The 25,526-nt window shown below is 49.3% G+C and overlaps 1 protein-coding gene across 6 annotated transcripts in view; it reads left to right on the top strand.

The window, feature by feature from the left end:
- LOC129334058 (protocadherin alpha-C2-like) overlaps nt 1-25,526 on the top strand; it is a 280,693-nt gene that overhangs the window by 193,164 nt on the left and 62,003 nt on the right. The window contains exon 1 of one of the 6 annotated variants that reach the window (XM_054985987.1): nt 5,216-7,729. The exons of the other annotated variants lie outside the window; for them this stretch is intronic. Within the exon in view, the coding sequence (XP_054841962.1) occupies nt 5,216-7,729 (2,514 nt within the window). Of the gene's footprint in view, nt 1-5,215; nt 7,730-25,526 lie in introns of those variants that run through there. 6 annotated transcript variants of the gene reach the window in all.

Here is a 25,526-nt window from a genome sequence, read left to right as displayed (position 1 = left end):
GGTCCATTAGAAAACCTTTGGCTGTCTTGTGGCTCAAAGATACCTACTGGCTCAGCTACCATCAGTGAGAGATGGATGCAGGGATGGCAACCAGCATAAAAATAGGTCGATGCGTACCCTTTGGTCTCCGGTTTGATTTGGGAAATACATAGATCTCCTCCTGATATGCCCCAGAACAAGCTTAACCAAAGGGTCCCTGCCAGGGCTTTTTTTCTGGTGGAACTCAGTGGGTTGTCCTTGGAGAAAACGGTCACATGGCTGGTGGCCCCGCCCCCTGATCTCCAGACAGAGGGGAGTTGAGATTGCCCTCTGCGCTGCTCGGCGGCACGGAGGGCAATCTCAACTCCCCTCTGTCTGGAGATCAGGGGGCGGGGCCACCAGCCATGTGACCATTTTCAAGAGGTTCCGGAACTCCGTTCCACCACGTTCCTGCTGAAAAAAAGCCCTGGTCCCTGCAATTAAGGTCACCAAGAGGCCTGGGGAAAAAAATGTTGTGTCCCTTTACTAGCAGGCAAAGCTTTTCATGGCATGGAGGTAAATAACATCCATTAAGCTTCGGTTAAAGGGACATGGCATTTTTTTCTCCTGGCAGTTGGCAACCCTGCCTGCAATGATGACACTGCTACTGAGTCAACTCACCTTGACCTGAGCCGCAGCAGTGATGACAATCTGTGTAGACTCACCTATCACAAACTGTAAAAGGAATACTCACTCGTTTCTTAGGAGGAGTTGGGATTCTCCAGAGTTTAGTGGGACTGGCATATTGTAACTGAGATTCAGCGTTCTCTCTCTTGTTGCAGTGTTTGTATTCCTCTATACAAAAGGCACATGAGACTTGGAGATGTCTCTCCAACATCTCATTTTCTGTGTAATGTTTTTAATAGAGAAACATTCCTCCATGTGGGCAGCAGCCCATAACCTGAAGTGGTGCAGCCAGCCCAGATGTAGGTTTGACACCTCAGTGAGAAGAATGTATGCCACAGAAGGTGCTGGGATATTTTTTTAGTGGTACCTTCTACAGAAACAGGTTTGTCTGCTCTGCAGCCAAATTTAAATCATGTTAGTCATGTTCGGCTGGAGAAGAGTTGGAATAAGTGCAGTCAGCAGTGGGCCTACTCCCAGGCTATGGAACTCCGTCGCCTTGGAAGCCCACAACGTTGCAAGCTTGTGCAGAATCTTCTGCCGTTACCAGTGAAGCCTGCATGCTTTTGAGGACAGGGTGCAAGAGCTCTCAGACGGGAGGTCACCTTGCCATGCTACGATATTTCATACGGATTTGCTTGAAAACTGAAGCAACCTCTGAAATAAAACCCAGTAAAATCAACAGTGTGCCGTATCTGCAACAGAAACCCCTGGAGACTGTTCCAGAGAGTGAAAATGATTTCCTGCCATTTTGACCCGGCCCGCTAAAAGCAGCTCTCAGCCAGAAAAACAACTGACACAATTCTAGCTGATGGTTTAATCTGTGGTCCCCCCCTCTTCAAGGGAGGGGATTCCCTGGCATGTGTCCTGCCAAGCAAAAGTCTTGCCAGCAGAAGACGAGCCACCCAAGTTGCGGGGAGGCTCCTTAAGCTGCAGCCTTCAGACTTTGCTGAGCAAAGTGGTAGGATACATGCTCGTAATTCTGGGCACAACAGTCTTGTAGTGTGGCCTTGCTGTGCAGGCTGTATAATCCATAGGGATTGTTGGATGATTATAGAGACTGCAGTGGAAAAGTTTAGATCCCACAGCGTTTAGAGGGTAATCCTTAGAAGGTTTACTCAGAATCCTGACTACCTGTGGGGCTTAATCCTAGAAAAGTGTTTTTTTAGGATTGCACTGTTCAGGTGTTGGATTACAATCTGGGAGACCCAAATTTAAATCCCCATTATGCCATGAAGCTTACCGGGAGACCTTTGGTCGTTCACACACATGTCCACTCTCTCCCTAACACACTTCACAGGAGAGTTATGAAGATAAAATGGGGGAGAGAATAACAGCGTATACCCACTTTGAGCTCTAAACGTGGACCACCTTGCAGAAGGGTGGAATAAAAATTACTAGATAAATAAGGTCTAGAACTGAATTATATTGGAAAGAGAGTCAAGACGTTTCTGGTGACTCACCAAATGCAGTATGAATAGCAGTGCCGTCCTGAGCAGATCCCTGCCCTTCTCTCTTGTTGATCTCCGTGGACTCAGAAGGATGAAACGCGTGTGCTTATTCTGTTGACATAGTAAATATCCAGGTGCAACGCTGACTCCGAGAACCCTCCATGGTTGTGTGATCTCAGGAGGCTGCAGCTCCTCTCTAACAAGTGCCTCTTGGCTAACCCCTTGGCTAACCACCATTACCTTTGTCTTGTCTGGATTCAGCTTCAGTTAACCTGGTCACATTTCGTCCCTAGCGTAGCCAGATCATGAGAATACATGACTGAACAAATGAGGAGGAGAAGAAAAGGAACACGAAGGCCTGGTTTTCAGGGAATGATGTGGAAGGATCTCCTGCGCATTTTCCAGAATGCCTCCGTAGCAGCCATTCCCCCGATTCAGAACTGGGCCACAGTGGACATGCATGATGGAGGTGAACTCTTCCCCCCCCCCCGTGCCATTTCCTCTTTCATCTGCCCAAGGAGGGAAACCTGCCGATGCCATCAGGGTACTTGGATATCCATTTGTGGATCTGCTGGTGTCGTGCCTAGTTTGCTGAGTTAAATTATGTAATGATCTCACACTATGTAATCCGCCTTGAGTCGGAGTGAGAAAGGCGGACTATAAATGATATAAATAAATAAATAAATGTCTGATCTCCCCTACCCCCCACCCCAAAGTCATCAGCCGCTCAGAAAACCAGAGGGGTCATATCAGAGGTTCCAGCTTATCCTCTCCCTATGGCACACAGTGTGTGTGTGTGTGTGTATGCATGCACAGGATTTTCTTCTGTACAGAGAATTCAATCATGTAGCCCCAGTCTGCAGCTTAAAGTAGTACAGTCCAGGTACAAGCTAGTGATAACTAGACTAGATATATAATCTAGCCATGTGGTCCTTTCTAAAATGACTGTTCTGTACACAGTTTGGACAGCCAACATAAAATCCCAGACTTCTCATTGCAGCCTTAGCCCCCAATCTAAATCTCGTTCAGATACATGTTGGAAGAGAGATTTTGGGCAAGGGTTGCTTGGCATACTAATTCCTGAACCTATGATGAAGCCAGAAATGGTTAATTTAAAGAAAAGTCATAAACAGACAAGATTTATACTGAGGAGTTAGCCGTGTTAGTCTGTAGTTGCAAAATAGTAAAGAGTCCAGTAGCACCTTTAAGACTAACCAACTTATTTGTAGCATAAGCTTTCGAGAACTACAGCTCTCTTTGCCGTACCTGACGAAGAGAGCTGTGGTTCTCGAAAGCTTATGCTACAGTAAAGTTGGTTAGCCTTAAAGGTGCTACTGGACTCTTTAAGATTCATCCTGTTTTTCTAAATGGTTGTTTGGCAGCTTTTCAAGGGCAGCCATCTCTGTAGAATCCTGGCTCCTGATACATTGAATGCAACAAGTAAAGACTGGAGGAATGAAATTTACATAACAGATGAGATCAGATTAAGATTTGCAGGATGCAGCAAGAAATTAGAACCACTGATAAGTTTGGTAAGGCCATTCCTAAAGAACACACTGAGGCGGAGAGCTTCAAAGAAGGGAAGAATAGGTAACCAAGGAAGGCAGGCACAAAAGAGTATGGAAGCATCAAACGAAATGGCTGAGGCTGAGCTTGAACATGAAACACCTGGAGGGACCTGGAAATACATTTAGAAAAGGGGAGAACCGGAAGCTTTAGCAGATTATTTCTGTGGTGAAATTCTATACCATGCAAGGGAAGGCCTGAATTGTTCATTAGAAAAGCTCAATTCTAGTCCAAGAGTTTTTTTTTAAAATGCTGATTCATACTGATTCTGACAATGCTGTTTGAATCTACACCAGGAGAGAAATTGGCTGATCAGAGAACAACGGGGGGGGGGGGGGGGGGGAGGGAGGCCAGTTGTAGGCCTTGTTCTTCCTAAGGTGAGGTACTCTTTCTGGGTTGTATCACCTTAAGACTGTGGGGTGGGGAAGATATTGAAGATACTGAAATCCCTTCACATAGAAAAGTAGGAATCAAGGGATAGTTGATGCTCAGGCCCTTCCTCTTGACCTGCTGGTTTCTGTGTGGAAGGGCTTTTCTCTATGGAACAGCAGTCATGTGAACCTGAACCTACCAGCCAGATGCTTGTTTTGGGATCCCACTGAGAACTTAGCCAGACTAGGTACGGGATCTGTGGGACTCAAGAAGTCCCTGAAACAATTCCTTGCCTAGGATATTCAGGGAAAAAACAGGAGCGTTTTCAGGGCTGCCTCTTCCCAAACAAACTTGGCAAGCACGGGCGAGGGACGGGCCCTGAAGAGACCTTCCGGGTGCTTCTGAGGGACGGGGGAGGCACTGCAGCAGGACTTGCTCCGGAGGCAAAGCCCGGGGAAGAGGCACGGCAGTGACTCAGCAGCACCATCGGCTGCGGCCGCAGGCCCCGCTGGAGGCCTTCCAGGGACTGACGCGGCGGTGCAGCCCCCGCTCCACCGGGCTCCTGGCAGCACAGCCGCGCGCCCCGGCCCTTCCAGGCCCTTTCCTGGCCCGCGGGGTCTGCTTGTTCCAGGCGCGGCGACCCTCGGAGAGGGGGCGGCCTCCGGGGCTCCTGGATGAAGCGGGTCTGTTTCCCTTTCTCCCCCCCCCCCCCGCTTCTCTTCCCCGAGGGCGGAGAAAAGTCCCCCGTCGGGTTTGTCTGCGCGGCCTGAACCCGCCCCTTCGCGCTGAATCGCCAGTTGCGCGCGGGGGCCGGAGGTGCGGGGCTTCCCGGACCCGGCCAATGGGGCTAGCTTCCCGGGACGGGGTGGGGGCTCGATGGGAGACCTGCCCCCCCCTGCCCGGTTGGCCGGACCGGCCGCGCTCTGGGCCGCCGCGACGCCCGCCCTGTCCCCGCCCCGCCGAGTCGCTGTCCGGTGCTCAGGTGCTGAAAGGCGGCCCGGCCGGAGCTCGGCGCGCCCCTCCCCGCCAGGAGGGGAGCAGCCGCGTCAGCCGCCGGGGGAGGAGAAGGAGGACGAGAGGCCGGGAGGAGGCATGAGCCGGCTGGGCGGCGGCGGCGGCTCCAGGGACTCTCGGCGCCCCGCGGAGCGGCCGGGCGGCTGCGCGCGTCTCTGCCCGGCGGGGCCATGAAGGTGCCGGCCGGGCCCGGGGCGCTGGGCTGGCTGCCGCCGCTGCTGCTGCTGTGGCTGGGCCCGCGGCCGAGGGGCGTCGGGGGGCAGCTGCGCTACGCCGTGCGGGAGGAGCTGCCGCGGGGCGCTGTGGTGGGCGACGTGGCGGCGGACCTGGCGCTGGAGCCGCGCCGGCTGGCCTCGCGGGGCGCCCGCCTGAGCTCGGGCAGCGGCCGGCCCTACCTGGCGCTGGACCTGGGCCGCGGGCTGCTGCTGGTGCAGGAGCGCCTGGACCGCGAGGCGCTGTGCCCGCTCAGCCCGGCCTGCTCGCTGGGCCTGGAGCTGGTGGTCGAGCAGCCGGTGGAGGTGCACGGCCTGGAGGTGGAGGTGCTCGACATCAACGACCACGCGCCGCGCTTCCCTAGCCCCGAGTGCCGCCTGCAGCTCAGCGAGTCGGCCGTGCCGGGCGCCCGCCTGCCCGTCGAGGCCGCGCAGGACCCGGACGCCGGCTCCAACGCCGTGCAGAGCTACCGGCTGAGCCCCAACGCGCACTTCGCCCTGGACCGCCGCGGCCCGGAGCGCGGCAGCCAAGTCCTCGAGCTGGTGCTGCTGCAGCCCCTCGACCGCGAGCAGAGCCCGCTCCTGCGCCTGCTCCTCACCGCCCTCGACGGCGGCCAGCCGCCCCGCTCGGCCACGGCCCGCATCGCCGTGCGCGTCCTGGACACCAACGACAACACGCCCGCCTTCCAGCGCAGCACCTACGCCGCCCGCCTGCCGGAGAACGCCGCCCGCGGCACCCTGGTGGCGGCCCTCAACGCCTCCGACCCGGACGAGGGCCCCAACGGCCAGGTGCGCTTCGCCTTCAGCAGCTACACCCCGCCGCACGTGCGCCGCCTCTTCACCGTCGAGCCGGCCTCCGGGGAGGTGAGGGTGAACGGCACCCTGGACTACGAGGAAGCCGCCTCTTACCAGATCTACGTGCAAGCCACGGACGGCGGCGCGGTGCCTATGGTCGGCCACTGCAAGGTGCTGGTCGACCTGGTGGACGCCAACGACAATGCCCCCGAGGTGGTGCTGACCTCCCTCTACAGCCCTGTGCCCGAGGATGCCCAGCCCGACACCGTGGTGGCCTTAATGAGCGTCACTGACCGGGACTCGGGCCAGAACGGGCAGGTCACCCTGAGCTCTCCAGCCAGCCTTCCTTTCAAGCTCAATTCCTTCAAGAATTCTTACACCCTGGTCACCGTGGGCCACCTCGATCGGGAAAGGGCGCCCGCCTACAACATCACCATCACAGCCACAGATGCCGGGGACCCTCCCCTGGCTTCCCAGAAAGTCATCCAGGTGGATATCTCAGATGTCAACGACAACCCTCCCCGCTTCGAAGAGGCCTCTTACTCTGTTTACATCCCTGAAAACAATGCCCCCGGGGTCTCCCTGTGTGCCGCCAAGGCCCTTGACCTTGACGCCCAGGAAAACGCCTCTGTTTCCTACTCTCTGCTGAACGGAGTGATCCAAGGGCTGCCGGTTGCCTCCTACGTCTCCATTCAGTCTGACACTGGAAACGTTTATGCTGTCAGCACCTTTGACTACGAAAAGTTGAGGGAGTTCCAAGTAGTGGTGAAGGCCCAGGACTCTGGGGAGCCGCCTCTCAGCAGCACCGTCCCCGTTCATATCTACGTGGTGGATCAGAACGACCACCCGCCCCAGATTCTGTACCCTACCTCAGCCAACGGTTCAGCCGTGGTGGAGATGATCCCCCGCTCAGCCCATGTGGGATACCTGGTCACAAAAGTCATAGCCCTTGATGCCGACTCTGGGCAGAATGCTTGGCTGTTCTTCCGTCTGGCCCAGGCCTCGGTTCCGGACATCTTTCGAGTGGAGGTTCACAGTGGGGAAATCAGGACGACTCGCACATTGGGGGAGGACAGCATGACCACCGTCAACATTACTGTTGAGGTGAGAGACAACGGAGAGCCCCCGCTGTCGTCCTCCGTGTCTATAATCGTTGCTGTGGTAGACAGAGCTTCCAGCACTGTCCCTGATACAAGGAAGCAAGTAAAGGATTCCAGATATTACTCTGAAATAACCATTTATCTCATCATTGCTTTGAGTTCTGTCTCTTTTATATTTCTCTTGACCATTCTGGTCCTCACGGTGATAAAGTGCTATGAATACAGCATACGTGGCAACTCCTGCTGTGGAGGATTCTGTGGGACCCCCCGAGAAAGGTGTCCTGTGGAAATGTACAAGCAGGCAAACAACAACCTGGACACGGGACTGCCCCAGGGCTTGAAAGTGCAGCCCCATTTTATTGAGGTGCGGGGCAATGGCTCCCTCTCCAAGACCTACTGCTATAAAGCCTGCCTGACGGCCGGGTCAGGAAGCGACACCTTCATGTTCTACAACACCGGAGGACCAACAGGGATTGCTTCCCAGGCCGTGCTGACAGACAGACATCTGACTGGACAGAGCAGACCGTGCTCCCAAAACTTGATCATACTGAACAGTGAGCCCATTACTCCAAATGAGGTGAGGATTGAAACATTACATTCATACTGGATGTATTCCACATGTGATCACTTTGTTATGTAAAAGGTTGAATGCTCAGGGTTACTCAGCAACAAGATACTAGCGTGTGTGAAAAGAACTGGAGGATGTGCCGTTCATTATTCTGCCAAGTCCAGGGCTTGGTATGCTTGGACAAGGTTTTTAAAAGGTCTCCTTCCAGTCTTAAAATCATTAGCTTCTCCCGCCACCTTTGAGGAGGGTTCACTCCAGCAGATTACACAATATAGCAGAATTATATGAATGTTAGACCATTTGAACGAGTGGAAGATCCCCAAGCAGAATCAGTCTGGCAATCAATATACTTTTCATTGAGTAACAGGTGGAAATCAGTTTTCAGCTCTGTTACGTTGTCACTAATACGATATATTTGAAGTTATAGTGGTTTTCAGGCAAATGAAGCACATTTAAGATACTACTTTTCCTTCTCACACTCTGATGCCGCCTTCTCCCCCTGCTCCTTCTTTGCCGCTTCCTCACTTACTCTGGCAGGCTAGTGATTGATAGATTTGCATCTATGGTTGTTGGGGGTTTTCCGGGCTGTATTGCCGTGGTCTTGGCATTGTAGTTCCTGACGTTTCGCCAGCAGCTGTGGCTGGCATCTTCAGAGGTGTAGCACCAAAAGATCGAGATCTCTCAGTGAGACTGAGAGATCTCGATCTTTTGGTGCTACACCTCTGAAGATGCCAGCCACAGCTGCTGGCGAAATGTCAGGAACTACAATGCCAAGACCACGGCAATACAGCCCGGAAAACCCCCAACAACCATCGTTCTCCGGCCGTGAAAGCCTTCGACAATAGATTTGCATCTGTTGCTCCTCTTTGCCAGCTGACTGTCCTCTTGCCTGTTTCCTGCCCTGTGTGGTTGAAAGTGGGCTGTTTCAATATTTTCCAGTAGTGACACATTGTATGTATTGCTGTCCCCTGTATAATGAATTCTATGCACATGCAGATAGATGGGTGTGTGGCCTGAAGAATAAAGTCATGACTGTATATGTATTCATAAGCAATACGTTCCTAATATTATGGCTTTTGAACATGAACAAGAAATACATTTCTGTGTGTTTTACTAGGTTGATTTTTCTGATTCTGTTTAATAAAGAGTGGCACTTGTTGCTTATTGGGGCGGCTCTTTAGAATCTGAATATCAGTGGCCAGATGAGGATCAGTTATATGCACTGGGAAGAAGATGATTTCTGCATGTGCTAGAATGTGTTTCTTCAGCAAAAACTCCGGAGAGTGCTAAAGAAGTTGTTTATATGCCTGCCTGCTTAACTACCAAACTCAGCGGTCTGATTGAAGAGCATGAATGAATAACTGAAGTGGAAACCAGACATTTTAACAAACTAAAATCCATCGGCTCTAAACAGACTTTAGGTGTAAAAGAGCAAAATGTCTGTAGTGGCCATGGACGCATTAGAAAACTGGCTTTGCATGTTTAGTAGGCAAGCAAAGTAAACAATGAAAAGTGAGGTTGTTTTGAAGTGATTTTTCTCCACCCTCTCTCTTTCTCACATTTTAAAGATTTCTGCGATATCTTTTTGGAATTGGTCTTATATGGTAAATTAGCAGTTTCCAAGAAACAGCAAGGAAATGCCAAGGACGGTTTTCATGGTCCAGGTTTGATAATCTACTGAGGGCTGAATGCCAGCTTTTTGGCTACTATTTTTAATTTCAGAAATGAAACAGTAGGTATTTGTTTGACTTGAATCTAGAGAAAATGTTTGCTGTAACAGTTATCTGGATAACTCTCACCGCATTCTGATCACATTTACTAGAATTAAGTCCCCAGTAGTTGCAGTAAAACTTCAATTCCAAATACATGGGATTTAAACCTTAAATAGAGGTGAAAATCTTCCTCCCCTGATTCAGAGAAATGTCTTACAGTGCTGAATTAGAGAAATTGCCTCTGAAACCACTGAACAATTAATGAACGTAAGTCAGGCATTTTGATGACTTAGGCTAAATGGCTGAATGAATATGTACATAGTTTTTAGCAGATTATACGTTGTTCCTATCTGTCACCCACGCATGAGTCTGTTATTCAGGAGTATCCTGCAACTAGCCAAAGAGTATTATAAGCTTTAGAGCTTAGAGTTATTTTCTTTAGAAGCTTTTTGTATACAAGCTGTATCTTTATTGCTAGTGCATAAATGACGTTTCATTTCTCAAGAGCCCATCTTTGTAAAATGGACAGTATGCACTGTGTGGTATACTCACAAGGATGTGAATGCAAGCCATTCTGCAAAACAACAGCTACAAAATGCTGTTTTGTATTATTTCTGTTGATCTGAATATAAGGTAGGTAAGGTAAAGGTAGTCCCCTGTGCAAGCACCAAGTCATTACTGACCCATGGGGGGACGTCACATCATAACACATCACAGACTTTTTGTTACGGGGTGGTTTGCCATTGCCTTCCCCAGTCCTCTACACTTTACTCTCAGGAAACTGGGTACTCATCTTACTGACCTCGAAAGGATGGAAGGCTGAGTAGTCCGTGGCTTTTGTTTTCGGATCTTTCTTGGGACCAACTCAGCTGCCTGCAACCTCCTCTGGGCTTCTTTTATAGGCTGTTCCCAAGTTGATGGACTCAGTTCACTTTGGCATTATAATCTTGATATAAAACAGTTTTGGGACTAGCTCATTAAGCCAAAGGCTAACAGCCACTTCCTAAATGCCAGCAACCTGACCAAGTGGTTGCTTGGGCATGCGGAGACCTCAGTACACACACATGTGGGTTTCTTTACTCACTTCAATAGTGGATGCATCTTCTCCGGTGTAGGAACCAAGAAGCCCCATGAATCAAAGTGAAGGGGAAGTTCCATGGGCCTTTCAGATGTGGCCGTGTCTGTCGAGCTCAGGAAGTGAGCCACTAGCTGGAAGATACACATTTCTCTGGAATAAATATTCCCAACTTCCACGTAGTGCAGTTGTTCATGTAGTACAGGGAGAGACAAGGACTTGTGCCAGGGAGGCTTCCTAAGAATGTGGTCTGTATTTTTTAAAATGTCCTCTGAGACTGAATTTTTTTTGTCAGAGTATAACATGCAGTTCTAGAGCCTTTGTGTCTCTAAAAGTCTAGAGCCAGCATGGCTTAGTGATTGTGGGGTCAACCTAGGATCTGGGAGACCAGGTTCGAATCCTCACTCTGCCACGGAAACTTGCTAGGTGAGCTTGCCAGTCACACACACAGGGATGTTGTGGGAATAAAATGGAGGAGAGAACAATGTAAGCCACGTTGGGTGTTGTCCATATAAAAGCCATAATTACTTTGCATCTGACGCAGAGAGCTGTGGTTCTCGAAAGCTTATGCTACAATAAAGTTGGTTAGTCTTAAAGGTGCTACTGGATTCTTTACTATTTTGCAACTACAGACTAACATGGCTAACTCCTCTGGATCTATGTTCAAGGGGTGTGTCCCTCTTCGGTGTGCATGAGGAAGAGCAGTTTATACCTGCTAGATTTGCTCCTGCTCCCGTGTCCCAGCCCTCCCGGGGTTTTACATGATCAGCAATCAAAATCAAGGTCAGTTTTTCAATAGCTTTGAGCAAGTCACCTGGATTGTGACTTCTGCAATAAGCCTTCACCACCTGATTGATTGGAAAGGGCATGTGGCTGCAAACCCTATCAGAAGCTGTGCTGTTCTAGGGCAGGAATGGAAGCCGGCTTTAAGTTAAATATTATGGAATCATGTTAATCGTAACAGTCTAGCAATGGAATAAATTGCCTTCCAGGTTATTATGATGTCTCATTGGCAGGTTTTTAAGAAAGACTTGCCAGGCGTCCACGAGAATGCCAAGGATAGGATGCTGCGCTTTAGGACAGGCAGTGAGCCGCACAGCCCTATGGGCACCTTGTAGCAACGTGATTGTACAGTTACCAAAGCAAAAATCATTGTGAGTCAGAGAATATATATCTGTATTATGAACCTATGCCAGTTTAGTGCTAGTAAGAGCTCTCTTCTCTACCTTACTCTACCTGTGCTAAACAACAGTTCCATAGGGAGCAGGAATAATTCCTAAACCAGTCTAGATCTGTGGGGTAGACACACCCAGAGTCAGAAAGAAGCAAAAGGCAGCTGTGCATGAGCAGACAGAAGAGACTGGGTTGCGGCAAGCGCTTTCAGTTTTAATCATCCCTTTCTTCCTCGCCATTTGCGAATGGACAATTACCGTGGGTGCTCCCTGGAGAGGAGCAATGTAAGGAAAGTTCCCAGGGAGACAACAGGCTTGAACGGAGGCCAAATTCTAGCAAAGGCAGAAGCTTGGCAGAAGCCACAACACACGGAGACAGTGCCAGGGAATGAGGCCAGTTGCTGTGGCTGTTGGTTTCCTTACCGCTGGCCGTCTCTGCCTGCTTGCTTTTACCTTTGATTTACTGGAGAGAGGTATGGACATTTTTGCAGTACAGAGAGCATTTTTCTTTTAAAATCTAAGATGGGAGGTGAAAGAGTGTATCCCTGCTGGTGATGTAGGGTTGCAGTCTTCAGGTGGAGCCTGGGAATCTCCTGGAATTACTACTGAGATCAGTTCCCCTGAAGAAAATGGCTGCTTTGGAGGGTGGACTCTGGCACGATACCCCAATGAGGTACTACCCTCTCCCCAAGCCCTGCCTTCCCCAGGGTCCATCCCAAATCCCAGGAATTTCCCAACCCCGAGTTGGCAACCATGTGATGATGCCACTCCCCCCCCCCCCAGGCATGAATTCTGGGTCATAAGTTGTGAAATCCACATCCTGACTCCGAGGGCTAAACATTGTTTTGTCTGTCTGTAAGTGCTTGTTTCCAAACGGTCTCCTTTTTGTTGTGTGTAAAGGAGAAAGAGAGGCTGAGGGGGCATTTTCAGCAGCATTAGTAGACTAATCTCCGGCAGGCAGCAGAGAGATTGTCGGGGGCACTGCAGGGGCAAAGGATCAGGGCACAGGACTGAATGAGTGTCGGGTGTTATCATTCATTGCTGCAGGGCTGGATGAAGGGAGTGTCCAGAAAGGATAATCACCTCAAGGAAACAAGGAGCTCTGGCAAGCCGCCTTGTCTTCATTGCTGAAGTGCTGGAAGATTAGCGCCAGCCCTTGGAGTGACTTCTTGCATGGGGAGGGAAGAAATTGGAGCTTGCTGCTGGCTTTTTCACGTAACCAGCGGGCTGCCCTTTTCAGCAATGACATGCTGGGGCTCGGATATTGCACGCTTTTACATTTTCTCTCCAAGCCCATGCCAGCAAACAGCTGAAATGGCTCCAGAGGTCTTAGCCCCTCTGTTTGAATCTTGTTGTCCTGCGCGGTTTGATTTGGCTGTTCTGGCAACAGTGTTTTGGCATCAGAACTGTGTCTTCAGCAAGGGTTCATGGTGGAACATTGTTATTGGCCTGTGAGCAGACTGAACCCTGGCCTGAGGATCATCCAACTTCTTTGGGACTCCTGCCTTCCCCTGCCACCATTTTAAATGCTAATAGAGAGGGGTTGGCAGAGGAGGAACCCAGTTTACTGTTTTCTTGGCTGATTCCGCACATGTTGGATAATGCACTTTCGATGCACTTTATCAATCATTTGAGGTGGATTTTTTGTTCCGCGCATGAAAAAATCCATTCCAAATGATCTATAAAGAGGATTGGAAGTGCATTATCCAACTTGTGCAGAATCACTCCTAAACTGGATAAACTTTGCCATCAGAATTCTAAAGCTGCATATACTTAGTGCTGCCTCCGGCCATTTCCCCACAGATTAGCTGCCCTGGGTTCAATACTGTTGGTGAGGGTGAGGGTTTTTCCTGCTTCCCCACAGCATAGTGGTGGTGATGCAAAAATCTTGCCAGAAGCTCCCGTTAGTGTGACCTTTTAACCCAATCAACCACACAAAGGCAGAAATCAAGGACCGTTCACAGGGCTTTTTTTCTGGGAAAAGAGGTGGTGGAACTCAGTGGGTTGCCCTCGGCAAAAATGGTCACATGGCTGGTGGCCCCGCCCCCTGATCTCCAGACAGAGGGGAGTTTAGATTGCCCTCCGCACGGAAGGCAATCCAAACTCCCCTCTGTCTGGAGATCAGGGGGCGGGGCCACCAGCCATGTGACCATTTTCAAGAGGTTCCGGAACTCCGTTCCACTGCGTTCCTGTTGAAAAAAAGCCCTGATTCTGTTCAGCTTTATTCTAATAGAATAGAGGATCAGAGGCAGTAGTCTGCAAAAGCTCTGAACCTGCCATGGGGCAGGTTGTCATATCTTTTATACAATCAGGTAAACAATTAATTCTGCGCATGTCCGTTAAGCACTTATACAATGGAATCTTCCTTTCTACTAATTAATTTTAAGGTTCTCTGTGTATTTTCTAAGCATGCAGTTGTACTGGTTAGAAACCACACAATAGAAGGGAAAACCTCGAAGGTTTGCATGTATCTTTATTTAATTATTTACTGGATATTTATTGAATTATTGAATGGTATATTTATTATGAATTATTTATCATCACTTTAGCACTTTGTATTATGTACTGAACTTTATAAAAATTACCAAAAAACTTTATAAAAATTCACAAAATTTACGTATAATTTTTTATATGTAAATACATATAATTTTTATATGTATATGTAAATACATATAATTTTTTACATATAATTTAAAAAATAATTTTAGAAGGTTTTTCCTTCTATTGTGTAGCATTTACTCGGAGGAGCCCTCTGTTGTTCAAGTGACCGGTTAGAAACCAGGCAGTTCTGCTTTTGCAGTGAGCTAGGTTCTAAGAATATTTCTGACTTTTTTGTTAACCTCTGCAGAAATCCTAAGGATAACAGACTTTCTAGCTTTGTCAAGAAACCCAAGAATACCCAAACTTGCTGGCCTCGTCAGAAATCAAGAATATCGCAGACATTTGCCGTGTTAGACAAAAACGGGGGATTTTCTAACCTCCAGAACAGCTTAGTTTGCCAAGTGCAGCTTTAAATACTTTTTTGCAAGTTACATGATTAAAACAAATTACATGATTAAAAACAATATATAATAGAATCACTTAAGGTTTTTCTGATTTTTCTATCAGTGGAACATTCGTGCATTTCCCAGAGTTTCCCTGGCTTTTCTGCCGGCATTCTCAAACCTGCTTTGCTGCTAATAATAATAATAATAATAATAATAATAATAATAATAATAATAATAATAATAATAATAATAATAATAATAATAATATGAGCAGTCAGTGTGATGCGGTGGCAAAAAAGGCCAATTCAATCCTGGGTTGTATCAAAGGGGCCATAGCATCGAAATCGCAGGAGGTCATAGCCCCTCTCTATACTGCCTTGGTCAGGCCACACCTGGAGTATTGTGTGCAGTTCTGGAGGCCTCACTTCAAAAAAGGATGTGGACAAAATCGAGAGGATGCAGAGGAGAGCGACAAGGATGATCAGGGGTCTGGAGACTGAGCCGTACGAGGAAAGGCTGAGGGCCTTGGGAATGTTTAGTTTGGAGAAGAGGAGGTTGAGGGGGGACATGATTGCTCTCTTTAAATATTTGAAAGTCTGTCATTTGGAGGAGGGCAGGGAGCTGTTCCAGTTGGCAGCAGAGGGTAGGACGTGAAGCAATGGGCTAAAACTACATGCACAAAGGTACCGGCTGGATACTAGGAAAAACTTTTTCACAGTCAGAGTAGTTCAAAAGTGGAATCTGCTGCCTTGGGAGGTGGTGAGCTCCCCCTCACTGGCAGTTTTCAAGAAGAGGCTGGATGAATACTTGTCAGGGATGCTTTAGGCTGATCCTGCACTGGGCAGGGGGTTGAACTAGATGGTCTGTATGGCCCCTTCCAACTCTTTGATTCTATGATTCTATGAAAGACAACAGTAAAGCCTGGATAGCTACCACGTGAGCAGGAAAGTTTGGATTTTCCCTCCCATGTGGTAGTCATTCCCTTGACCAGGGCTTTTTTTCTGGGAAAAGAGGTGGTGGAACTCAGTGGTGGAACTAGAACAAGGGGGGAGTTTTTTAATGTTTAAATCGCCCTTGGCAAAAATGATCACAAGGCCAGTGGCCCCGCCCCCTGATCTCCAGACAGAGGGGAGTTGAGATTGCCCTCCGCGCTGCTCAGCGGCACGGAGGACAATCTCAACTCCCCTCTGTCCGGAGATCAGGGGGCGGGGCCACCAGCCATGTGACCATTTTCAAGAGGTGCCGGAACTCCATTCCACCGCATTCCCGCTGAAAAAAAAGCCTTGACCTTGACACTGTCCCCTTAGTGGCCATTTCCTTGCCCCCAAGGGGGGCTTGTTTGTTTATTTTTTAAATTGCCAATTGTAGATTTTTATATCGCTATAACAATATAATAATGTTTAATTCTTAGCTTTCATTTTTTAAAAAAATGTATAAGTGGCAAGGCATATCTCCAGAATGGAGGAGATGGGGACTTAGGGCCAAGCCACAACTGACAAAGTTACTTGTAGCTTGACACTTAGTTAAAAAGTAACAGATGAGAATTCACAGGACCTATTACACACATTGTTATGATGCTATATTGCCATAGTGGTATTCAAAACATTGAAAAGAATCAATGGGTAGGGTAGGGTAGGGTAGCCACTGCAGGGGGGCTGGGGCAGGAAAACTGTGAGGACACCTGCCATGAGGAATCCTTGTTGCCACTCCACTGTATCGGTAGCTGCACCAGCAATGGGAAAGCAAGCCGCCCCCCCGAATAGCTTTTTCTCCCATATTGCTGTAGTGCATGATCTCCTCATCTACATGATTTGTGAGGAATGAAACCATTAAAGGAGACCAGGAGAGCCAAGAGAATGGTGGAGGCAACCGGCTTGCTTGCTGGAGGTGTCACCGGCAACCAGAATGGCACAGTGGGAGAAAGCTTTGCTGCCCAAGTGGTGGAGATGCCTGGCCACTTCCCCCAAGAAAGGAGGACAAAGACAGGGGAGACAGGAAGAACAGGCTGGCTTCTCTTTCTCTGAGCAGCTCTGCCATAGAATTACCAAACCTTTGCTGGGGGGGGGCGGGGGGGAGGAGGCAGGTTTTCTGCTTTGGACCTTCTTTCCCACAGAAACTTCAAAGGTTGGGAGGTAGCAGAAAATGAGAGTGTATGCTGACATCACTCTTACGTGTGACATCACTTCTAGTGAAAACCAGAAGTGACATCATGACGTCGGGGTGATGCTCTAGGATTCAACCCCCCTCCCCAGTCTGTGGTTTAACAGAAGACACTTGAGCGAATCCTAGAGCATGATCCCTGACACCATGAGGTCACTTTGTTCTTTGCTGGAAGTGATATCACACAATGACACACCTGCCCCTCTCCCCAAATCTTCCCAGTGAGTTACCACCTCTGGAAAGTCTTTTCTGGACTGGCCCTCGCCCATTCAATTCCCTTCTCCTGGCATTTGGCCATGACCTCCACAGGCCCTCCCAGCTTAGCTGCTGAAGAGAAATAGAGCCAGTTGTAATTTGTGCGAATTAATGCAGGGGCTTTGACTTCTGGTTATTGTGGTTAAAAAGTGCAGGCCTCTGAGGAAAGAAGAGGGAGGCTGGATGGGCAAATGGAATCTGCTGATTGGCTGGTGGCTGTACCAGTAGGGTTGCCAGCTCCAATTTGGAAATTCCTGGAGATTTGGGGAGTGAAACCTGGAGAAAGCAGGGGTTGAGGAGGAAATGATATAATTCCATAGAGTCCACCCTCCAAAGCAGCCATTATCTCCAGGAAAACTGATCTCTGTGGCCTGGAGCTCAGTGGTAATTCCGGGAGATCTCCAGCTACCACCTGGAGGCTGGCAACCCTATGTACCAGGGGTGGGGTGGGGGAGTGAACTACACCTTTTGTCAGAGTGGATCTGAGGGAAAGTTTTCATTCGGTCCCTGTCAGGCAATCTATGTGGAAGTCTGAAAGGGTCTCATTCTATCAAGTTCACTGAATCTGTGCGAAGTTCTGAGAAATTCTGTGTTAGTCAGGCAAACTGTGTGTGTACCTGAGTTCAGTCTATGTGTATCTTAGAGAAAGATTATCTTATCTCGATCGGGCAAACTGCATGGAAAGGCCTGAGGGAATCTATGTCTGTGTGGATGAGAGGTTTATTCTGTTAGTGAATGTTAGGACGAGCTAGATTAAAGGTCTCAAGGCAAAGTTAAAAACAACTAAAAACATTACAGTGGTGCTCTTCTTTATCCTTGCAACAATTCTGTGAAATAGGTTGTGTTGAGAGAGCGAGAGAGAGAGAGAGAGAGAGAGAGAGAGAGAGAGAGAACTTCATGGCTAGTGAGAATTTGAATCCAGGACTCGTCTTTCCTAGTCTGTCACTCTTCTCTCATCAAGGGCAGACTGGCCCCTTAATTTAGCAGAAAATTTCCCCCAGGGGCTGCTGCCCTGGAGGTCCATGACTCTAGCATTATTGCAGGGGCCATTTGGGTGGGCTTGTTTCAGGGCTGTTTTAGAGGGTCACTTTGTAAAAACCTGCACCTATCATTCCATGAATGCCCGTTTCATCATCCTGAACTTATGAAATATATTGAAGAGACCAACTTAGTTTTATTTTTGGCTCCCTTCTGTTGAGAATTCAAATAGTGATTACAGTGATGGAACAAATTTTCCATACTGGATTAGGAGTTTCTTAATTTCTCACTAATTTCCTGAAAGACAAACATATACCCAATTGATTAAGAAATAAGCAGAAGCATTTCCCACCAATCTTATATAGAATATACAGTTTTTAAAAAATCTGGACTTGAAACTACAGTGGCTTGTTTCCTTTTGTAAATGGAAAACTCTGGCATAGCAGCAAAAGGATTTTGAAAGCCCCTTTCCTTTTTACTTCAAAGTAGACCATGCACAAGGCAGCATTGCAGGTAGGGCCGTGTGCCTGTGCATAGCAGCCTTGACGAGCTCCCCTTCCCGGGCAGTTTTCAAGAAGCGGCTGGATGAATATTTGTCAGGGATGCTTTAGGCTTGTCCTGCATTGGGCAGGGCATTGGACTAGAAGGTCTGGATGGCCTCTTCCGTGATTCTGTGACATTTAACCATTTTTTTTGTAAGTGTGTGATTTATAGTTGCACACCTGAATAGGAGTTCAGCTGACATTAATGGAAGCCATCAGTGACTGCTCATTGCCTTTTTTTAGGTCGGGGACCAGATGCAGCTGTGCAGATGTCTGTCAAATGTACAAACAAGGAGGAATTGTGATCTTGACTGCTGGGCCTGCCCTGGACACCCATTAGGGTTGCCAGGTCCCCTTACCCTTCCAGTGGGAGGGGGGAACCTGGCACATACCTTGCCAATCCCCTCCTGGGCAGGGGGCAATGATGTCACTTCTGGAAGTGATGTCATCACACCCGGTGGTGGGCATGCTCCCGAGCTTTCCCATGTGAAGAGTGGGAGCATGCCCACTACCCGGCATGATGACATCATTTCCAGATGTGATGTCATTGTGTCCAGCAGGACTGCGCTTGTTGTGCGCTGGCCCTGGAGGTTTTTTGCCTCTCAAGCTCGTTCCCCCTAGCGGACCACGTTAAGTGGCAGTGGGGGGGCAGAGGCTGGTGCAGGGAATCCCCCCTCCCCGGGGGACCTGGCAGCCCAAAAGCCCATGTAATCAAGAACCTGCTTGCATAGCAATTTGGGCACGATAACCCATGTCACTCACCCTCCCCTTTTGCAGGTTCTGTCCCCTGCAGGGCCAAACAACTCAGGTTAGAGAACCTTAACTGCATCTCCCCCCGCCCACCCGCCCAGTCTGTAGCTTTAACTTTAGAAAGCAGCCACAGGGGCCCCTTGACTTGCTGGGAGGTTTTTTAAAAAACACCTCCCCAGTTTCCCAGATCAAATTAACCCCCTCCTGGGTACCACGGTGAGTACCACGATGAGTACGTGAGAGGAGTTCCGATGCCATGGTAACTTTTCATCAAAACTCGTATTTTCAGCAGATACCATTAGTGAAATTAGGCCCATGTGATAGTTGTACAAAATGACATTTGTTATTAAGACACGTAGCAAATATTTAGTGCAATACTAAACTGATACTTGCCATTATAAGCAGCCAGAGATATTTTGATCAGGCATCTGACGAAGAGAACTTGATTCTCGAAAGCTTATGCTATAATAAAATTGGTTAGTCTTAAAGGTGCTACTGGACTCTTTTTGATTTTGCTACTACAGACTAACACGGCTAACTCCTCTGGATTTATTTATGTTTGTAATTTATTTTATATCAATTATTATTATTTCCTCAAGGAGATGGTGGTGGTTCATGCTCTTACATGTGGTGGTAGTCGCAGAGGGAGTTGCGCATGTGTGCAAAGAGCCTTCCTGTGCCTTCTCCCTGGAGGTTGCTGCACAGAGATTCTGGGTGGACAAAATAACTGCATTAGCCCTGGCGGAGTGCTCTTCTGGTGTGTTCGGTGGAGACACAAGCAATGACCTGATGTGATTGCTCTTGGTCACTGTAACTGGGATTTGTGGCAGTTACTGGGACCTACCTGTGAGAGGGCATTACTTTAAACAGCCACGTGGAGACGAAAACCTCTTTGGCTGAATTAAAGCAACATGTTAAGCACTAAATCACAGTGCTACTTGGTAAATGGATGCTCCCTTATGACATTCTTTGCCGGGCAGAGCCTCCAGTTTCTAAAGAAGATGCTGAGGTTTGGTTGTTGTGGATCTTCCGGGCTGTATAGCCGTGGTCTTGGCATTGTAGTTCCTGACGTTTCGCCAGCAGCTGTGACTGGCATCTTCAGAGGTGTAGCACCAAAAGACAGGGATCTCTCAGTGACACTGCAATGGAACTACAATGCCAAGACCACGGCTATACAGCCCGGAAAATCCACAACAACCATCATTCTCTGGCCGTGAAAGCCTTCAACAATACATGCTGAGGTTTGTTTATCTGTTTGTTCCAGGTTTAAAGTGAAACGTTGTGTTTCTCAGGCAATGTACAATCAGCATGGTAGTTAAAATGTTAGTATTAAAATCAGGGCTTTTTTTCTGGGAAAAGAGGTGGTGGAACTCAGTGGGTTGCCCTTGGAGAAAATGGTCACATGGCGGGTGGCCCCGCCCCCTGATCTCCAGACAGAGGGGAGTTTGAGATTGCCCTCCGTGCCGCTGAGCAGTGCGGAGGGCAATCTCAACTCCCCTCTGTCTGGAGATCAGGGGGCGGGGCCACCCACCATGTGACCATCTTCAAGAGGTTCCGGAACTCCGTTCCACTGCGTTCCTGCTGAAAAAAAGCCCTGATTAAAATAATCTGATCACTCTAGATCTGATTAAGTAGAAGGTTGAACAGATAAATGGAATACTGGCATACCCCATAGAAATTAATCCTATACAGGCATACATATCATTCCTATTCTACCTAAGTTGACTTTTAGAAAAAGAAAAGTTAATTTTCAAAGCTTCTTATCACATGCTTTGCTAATTAAGCAAAAAACAGATCTCACTGAATTCCAGATCTGCGAGAGGGGAGAATTGGTGAAAACCACCCTCCTTTTCTCTACAGACATCTTTTGGTCAATCCTTACCTTTCACGGGGCTTTAGGATTGCAGGCTAAGGAAGCGGTCACTTAGGCTCCACATTACCATACCAGGGATCCAGGTGGCCAGACTGGCCGGGTCAAGGTAGGGGGCCATCTTCTGGGCTAAACTGAGCTTGGAGAAGGCATTTTTGCAACTGCATTTACTAGAGTTTCCAGGGGCCCCAGGAGCCAAAGCAGGGGCTCAGGGGGCTGGGGGGTAGGGGACAGCAGGATGCTCACCTCCCGTTAGGGTTGCCAGGCCCCCTCGATCTCCCAGCGGGAGATTGGAGCCTGGCTCTTACCTGGGGGGGGGGGTGTGCGCGCACGCTCCTGCAAGCGCGATGACATCACTTAGTGACGTCACCACGCAGCCCGTTTGGGCACGGATCGGGCCCGGTGTGGGCCCCTGCGGCGCGCAGGAGCGTTCCTGCGCTCTGCAGGGGCCCACAACGGGCCCAATCCATGCCAAAACAGGCCCAATCCGTGCCCATTTTGGCCCGGATCGGGTACGTCTTGGCACGGATCGGGCCCGTTTAAGGCCCCTGCAGAGCACAGGAACCCACAGTGGGCCCGATCCGTGCCAAACCGGGCCCGATCCGCGCTCGTTTTGGCGTGTATCGGGCCCGTTTTGGTGTGGATTTGGTCCATTGTGGGCCCTTGCGGAGCGCAGGAATGCTCCCGCGCTCCACATGGGCCCCGATCCAGGCAAAAACAGGCCTGATCCTGGCTGCTGCTGAGCGCGGGGGGCGCGCAGCACCGCAGGGGGGCGCGCATTGAAGGTGCGCCCCCCCCGCTGGCCAGGTAGGTGGGGGCGGGGGTGGGACGGTGGGGGCGGGGAATCCCTACCCTAGGGTCTGGTAGCCCTACCTCCCGTGCATGTGCATAGCATGTGCATTCCCACACTCCCCTGTTGCACCAGAAAATGACGTAATTTTCCTGTGCAACTAAGGAATCCTGGTGCACGTTGAAGTGAAGCTAAGTTTAAAAAAACACCCCCTTGGGGACAGTTTTCACTTAGCTCTGTTTCAGTGTATGCCACAGTTCTTCCACAGCTGGTGTGATGGGGGAGTGTGTGCACGTGCTTCTCTCCACCCCCATCCCTCTCCCACCCACAGGCCAGCTCAGCAGGGCTAGGGGGGCAGCAAGTGGGGGCAGGGGGGTGGCAGCCTAGCATTAACTTGCTTCTCTAGCAGCAATGCTGGATCCAGTATAACCCCTCGGCTCGTAACTGAGCCTGCAAGAGTCAGAAGTGGAGGGTGCAGAGTCCTTCAATATCTCGGCCTTCCCAGCCAGCATCACTTCTATCTTGTCTGGGTTCAGTTTCAATTTGTTTGCTTTCTGCCATTTGACCACAGCTGTTAGGCAGCAGCTTAAGGCCTCTACTGCATCCGCAGGGAATTTGGAGAGTGAGAGGCAGAGCCGGGTGTCACCTGCAAATTGATGACATCCAAGTCCAAAGCTGTAAATGGTTTCTCCTAAAGGCTTTACATAGAGGTTGAAAAATATGGGGGAGAAAATTGCAACCTGTGGAACCCCGCAAGATAATGCCATAGAGCTGACCCTCCAAAGCAACCATTTTTTCCAGGGGATCTGAATTTTGTAGTCTGGAGGTCAGTTATTTACTTATTATTTATTTTATTTTATTAAATTTATATTCCACTCTCCCCACACATGGGCTCAGAGCAGATCTTAAAATATAATAAATACAATATATGCAATAAAATCATTGTAGAAAATTAAAACATCAATCAATACAATCTGTTAAGACAGTCGCCCATATTGCATATCCATAAGACTTTAAAACCAGTCCGTGGAGCAGGGGGCCCAGTTACCTTTTGAAAACAGTCTTGGGGGGGGACAACACCTCCCCCCTCCCGGCAGGAGGCTAGTTGTAATTCTGGCAGATCTCCAGGCCCTAGCTGGAAGTTGGCAGCCCTATAAATGCATGACATGCTTTGGGAATTATGCTCACAGTACAGGCCCAGAAATCCTTCTTAGGATTGCAGCTTTTGATCTTGTATGTAGCACTAGATTTTGTGGCACTGCATTATCCTTATTTTTATTATTATTCTTACCACCTCATTGAAGTGAACAGGATTGAGCATTTAATTGTGCATGTCAATTCCAGTTATTTCAGCAGGACTTGAAGCGAGGTCACCTACCTATCTGCAAAAAGTTAACAGTTATACGGCCGAGTAATCACAGCAGAGGACACGTATGGAGGCACCGCCAAACCTCGTTGGTCCTCCTGAGCCTGTAGGATTGAACCCTGCTGTCTCCTGCCTGGCTTCTGAACCTGGGCGTAATTGTGACTGACATTCACTGTATGATGCCCCCTTGCCAGAAACCAGAAACCCAATGCCGCCATTCGCTCCGCATGCCTCACAGGGCACGGGGCGCTCCATAACCCTCCCTCCTAGTCCTGCCTCGTGGCAGCGGCAGCTTCCTACCTTGACGATTGTGAGGTCGATTGTGGACTCTGATTAAGTAAAGGAGGAGAACGGAGGCTGTGCTGATGCTTCTGTGTTTGAATGAAGTATATTGATCCAGGAGAGCGTTGAGTAAGAATCCCAAGAGTGAATACATAATTTATCACGTGCAATGCTTACCTCCTTTTCCTTTCTTCCCTTTCCCCGCCAGGACTGCGTTTTCATTCCTGGGCTCTTTCCAAGGGTTTCATGACAGTGACGCTTTTGTAATCATGTATTATTTGTGGTCTTGGCGGTGCACTAGAATAAACGTCATCCATTATGAAATAGAGGCATTTTTTCCCAAACATCAGACAAGGGTGGTTTAGTCTAAGAGGGATTTACCATAATCTTCCCCCTACCCATGTCCTTCTGTTGCCTCACAGAAACAGTCTCTATGAAAAACAGGACACACATCAGACATTAAAAATGAGAAAAAAGTAGTGGAACATGTCATTCTCTGTTGGGAGTTGCTGCCGCCAGGCCTGTCCCCTACCCTGGCCAAGGCCAACCTCCCCCCCACCCCACATCTATGGCCTGCCCTGTGACCTCAGCTCAGAAGGGCAGGGGGTTTAGAGCAACCTTGGAGCTGGTAATGGAACTTTCTCATTGGCTGGCCTGCTTCTTTTATACAGGGTGTAGAACAATTGAAGGGCTCCCCCAATCCTCTTGTGACATCTATGCCCCCCCTCCCCAGTGAGTCATTGGGTGTTTCCCTTTCTGAAGCCAAAAATTGCCCCATCCCACATTATCGTTGCTGCTGATCTGCTGGAGAAGTGCCCAGACTTTTAAAGCCTTCTCCTCTTTCATGGTTCTGGCCCAGAGCAGTGCCCATTCAGGGCTGGGTAAAGCCCCATTCCCTGACATTCCTGGCAAAATTTGCTGTAGATGCAAAGTTATCTTGCGTCAAAAGTAGGGGTGCCATTCCCCCGCCTGGGGTGGGGGATCCCCTGCTCCCAGCCTTCCCCCCATGCCTTCCTTGGCCGGCAGGGGGACACGCTTCCCAGGGCACCCTCCTGGGCATCGCAGCACACTCCCGTGCGCACAGTGGCCTGATTTGGGTGAAAACGCACTCTACAGCGAGCCCGTTTCAGGCCAATCCAGCCCCTTATTGAGCGTGGGAGCGCTCCCAGGCTGCCCTTTGACCCGTTTGGTGATGTCACTTCCTGGAAATGATGTCATCACACTAGCTGGGAGCATGCACGCATACATGTGAAACCCAGGGGCACAGAGAAGTAGGTGCTAAGCTCCCAATCTCCCACCAGGGGAGTTAAGGGACTGGCAACCCTCGTCAAAGGGAGGCTCCAGTGTGACATTGCTAAACCACAAACTCGCCTGCAAACTTGATTCTGTCCAGCTTGAAACTGATTGAGATTGAGGGCCTCTTTCCCATTTCAGAAACCATCTGCACTTACTAGTATAGTGAGAAAAAATGAATCTCAACTGTGCTAACAGTGGCAAATGGCTTACTTTTTCCTGAATATATTTGGGCTTTGCATGGATATGCAAGAGACCTGCGGCTATTCTTGGAATTTCATGATGACGTTTGGGCTTCACATAAGCTGCAGACTTAAGGTTGCCATGTCTCCTTACCCTCCCAGTAGAGGTGGGGAACCCGGCACTCACCTTGTTCTTTGTGTGCGCTTGTTCCCAGGGTGGCGTGATGACCTCACTTCTGGGAAGTGACGTCATTGTGCAGAGGCTGGGAGCACTCCTACACTTCGCAGCAGGCCAATTTGGGCCCCAAACGGGCCTGATTCGGCTGTTTGGGGCCCAAATCAATCCACTTTGAAGTGTGAGAGCACTCTTGGGCCCTGTGCAATGATGGAGT

Source organism: Eublepharis macularius, chromosome 7, assembly GCF_028583425.1.
Source record: "Eublepharis macularius isolate TG4126 chromosome 7, MPM_Emac_v1.0, whole genome shotgun sequence".
NCBI lineage: Eukaryota > Metazoa > Chordata > Lepidosauria > Squamata > Eublepharidae > Eublepharis > Eublepharis macularius.
This window is presented reverse-complemented; position numbering and strand designations above follow the sequence as displayed.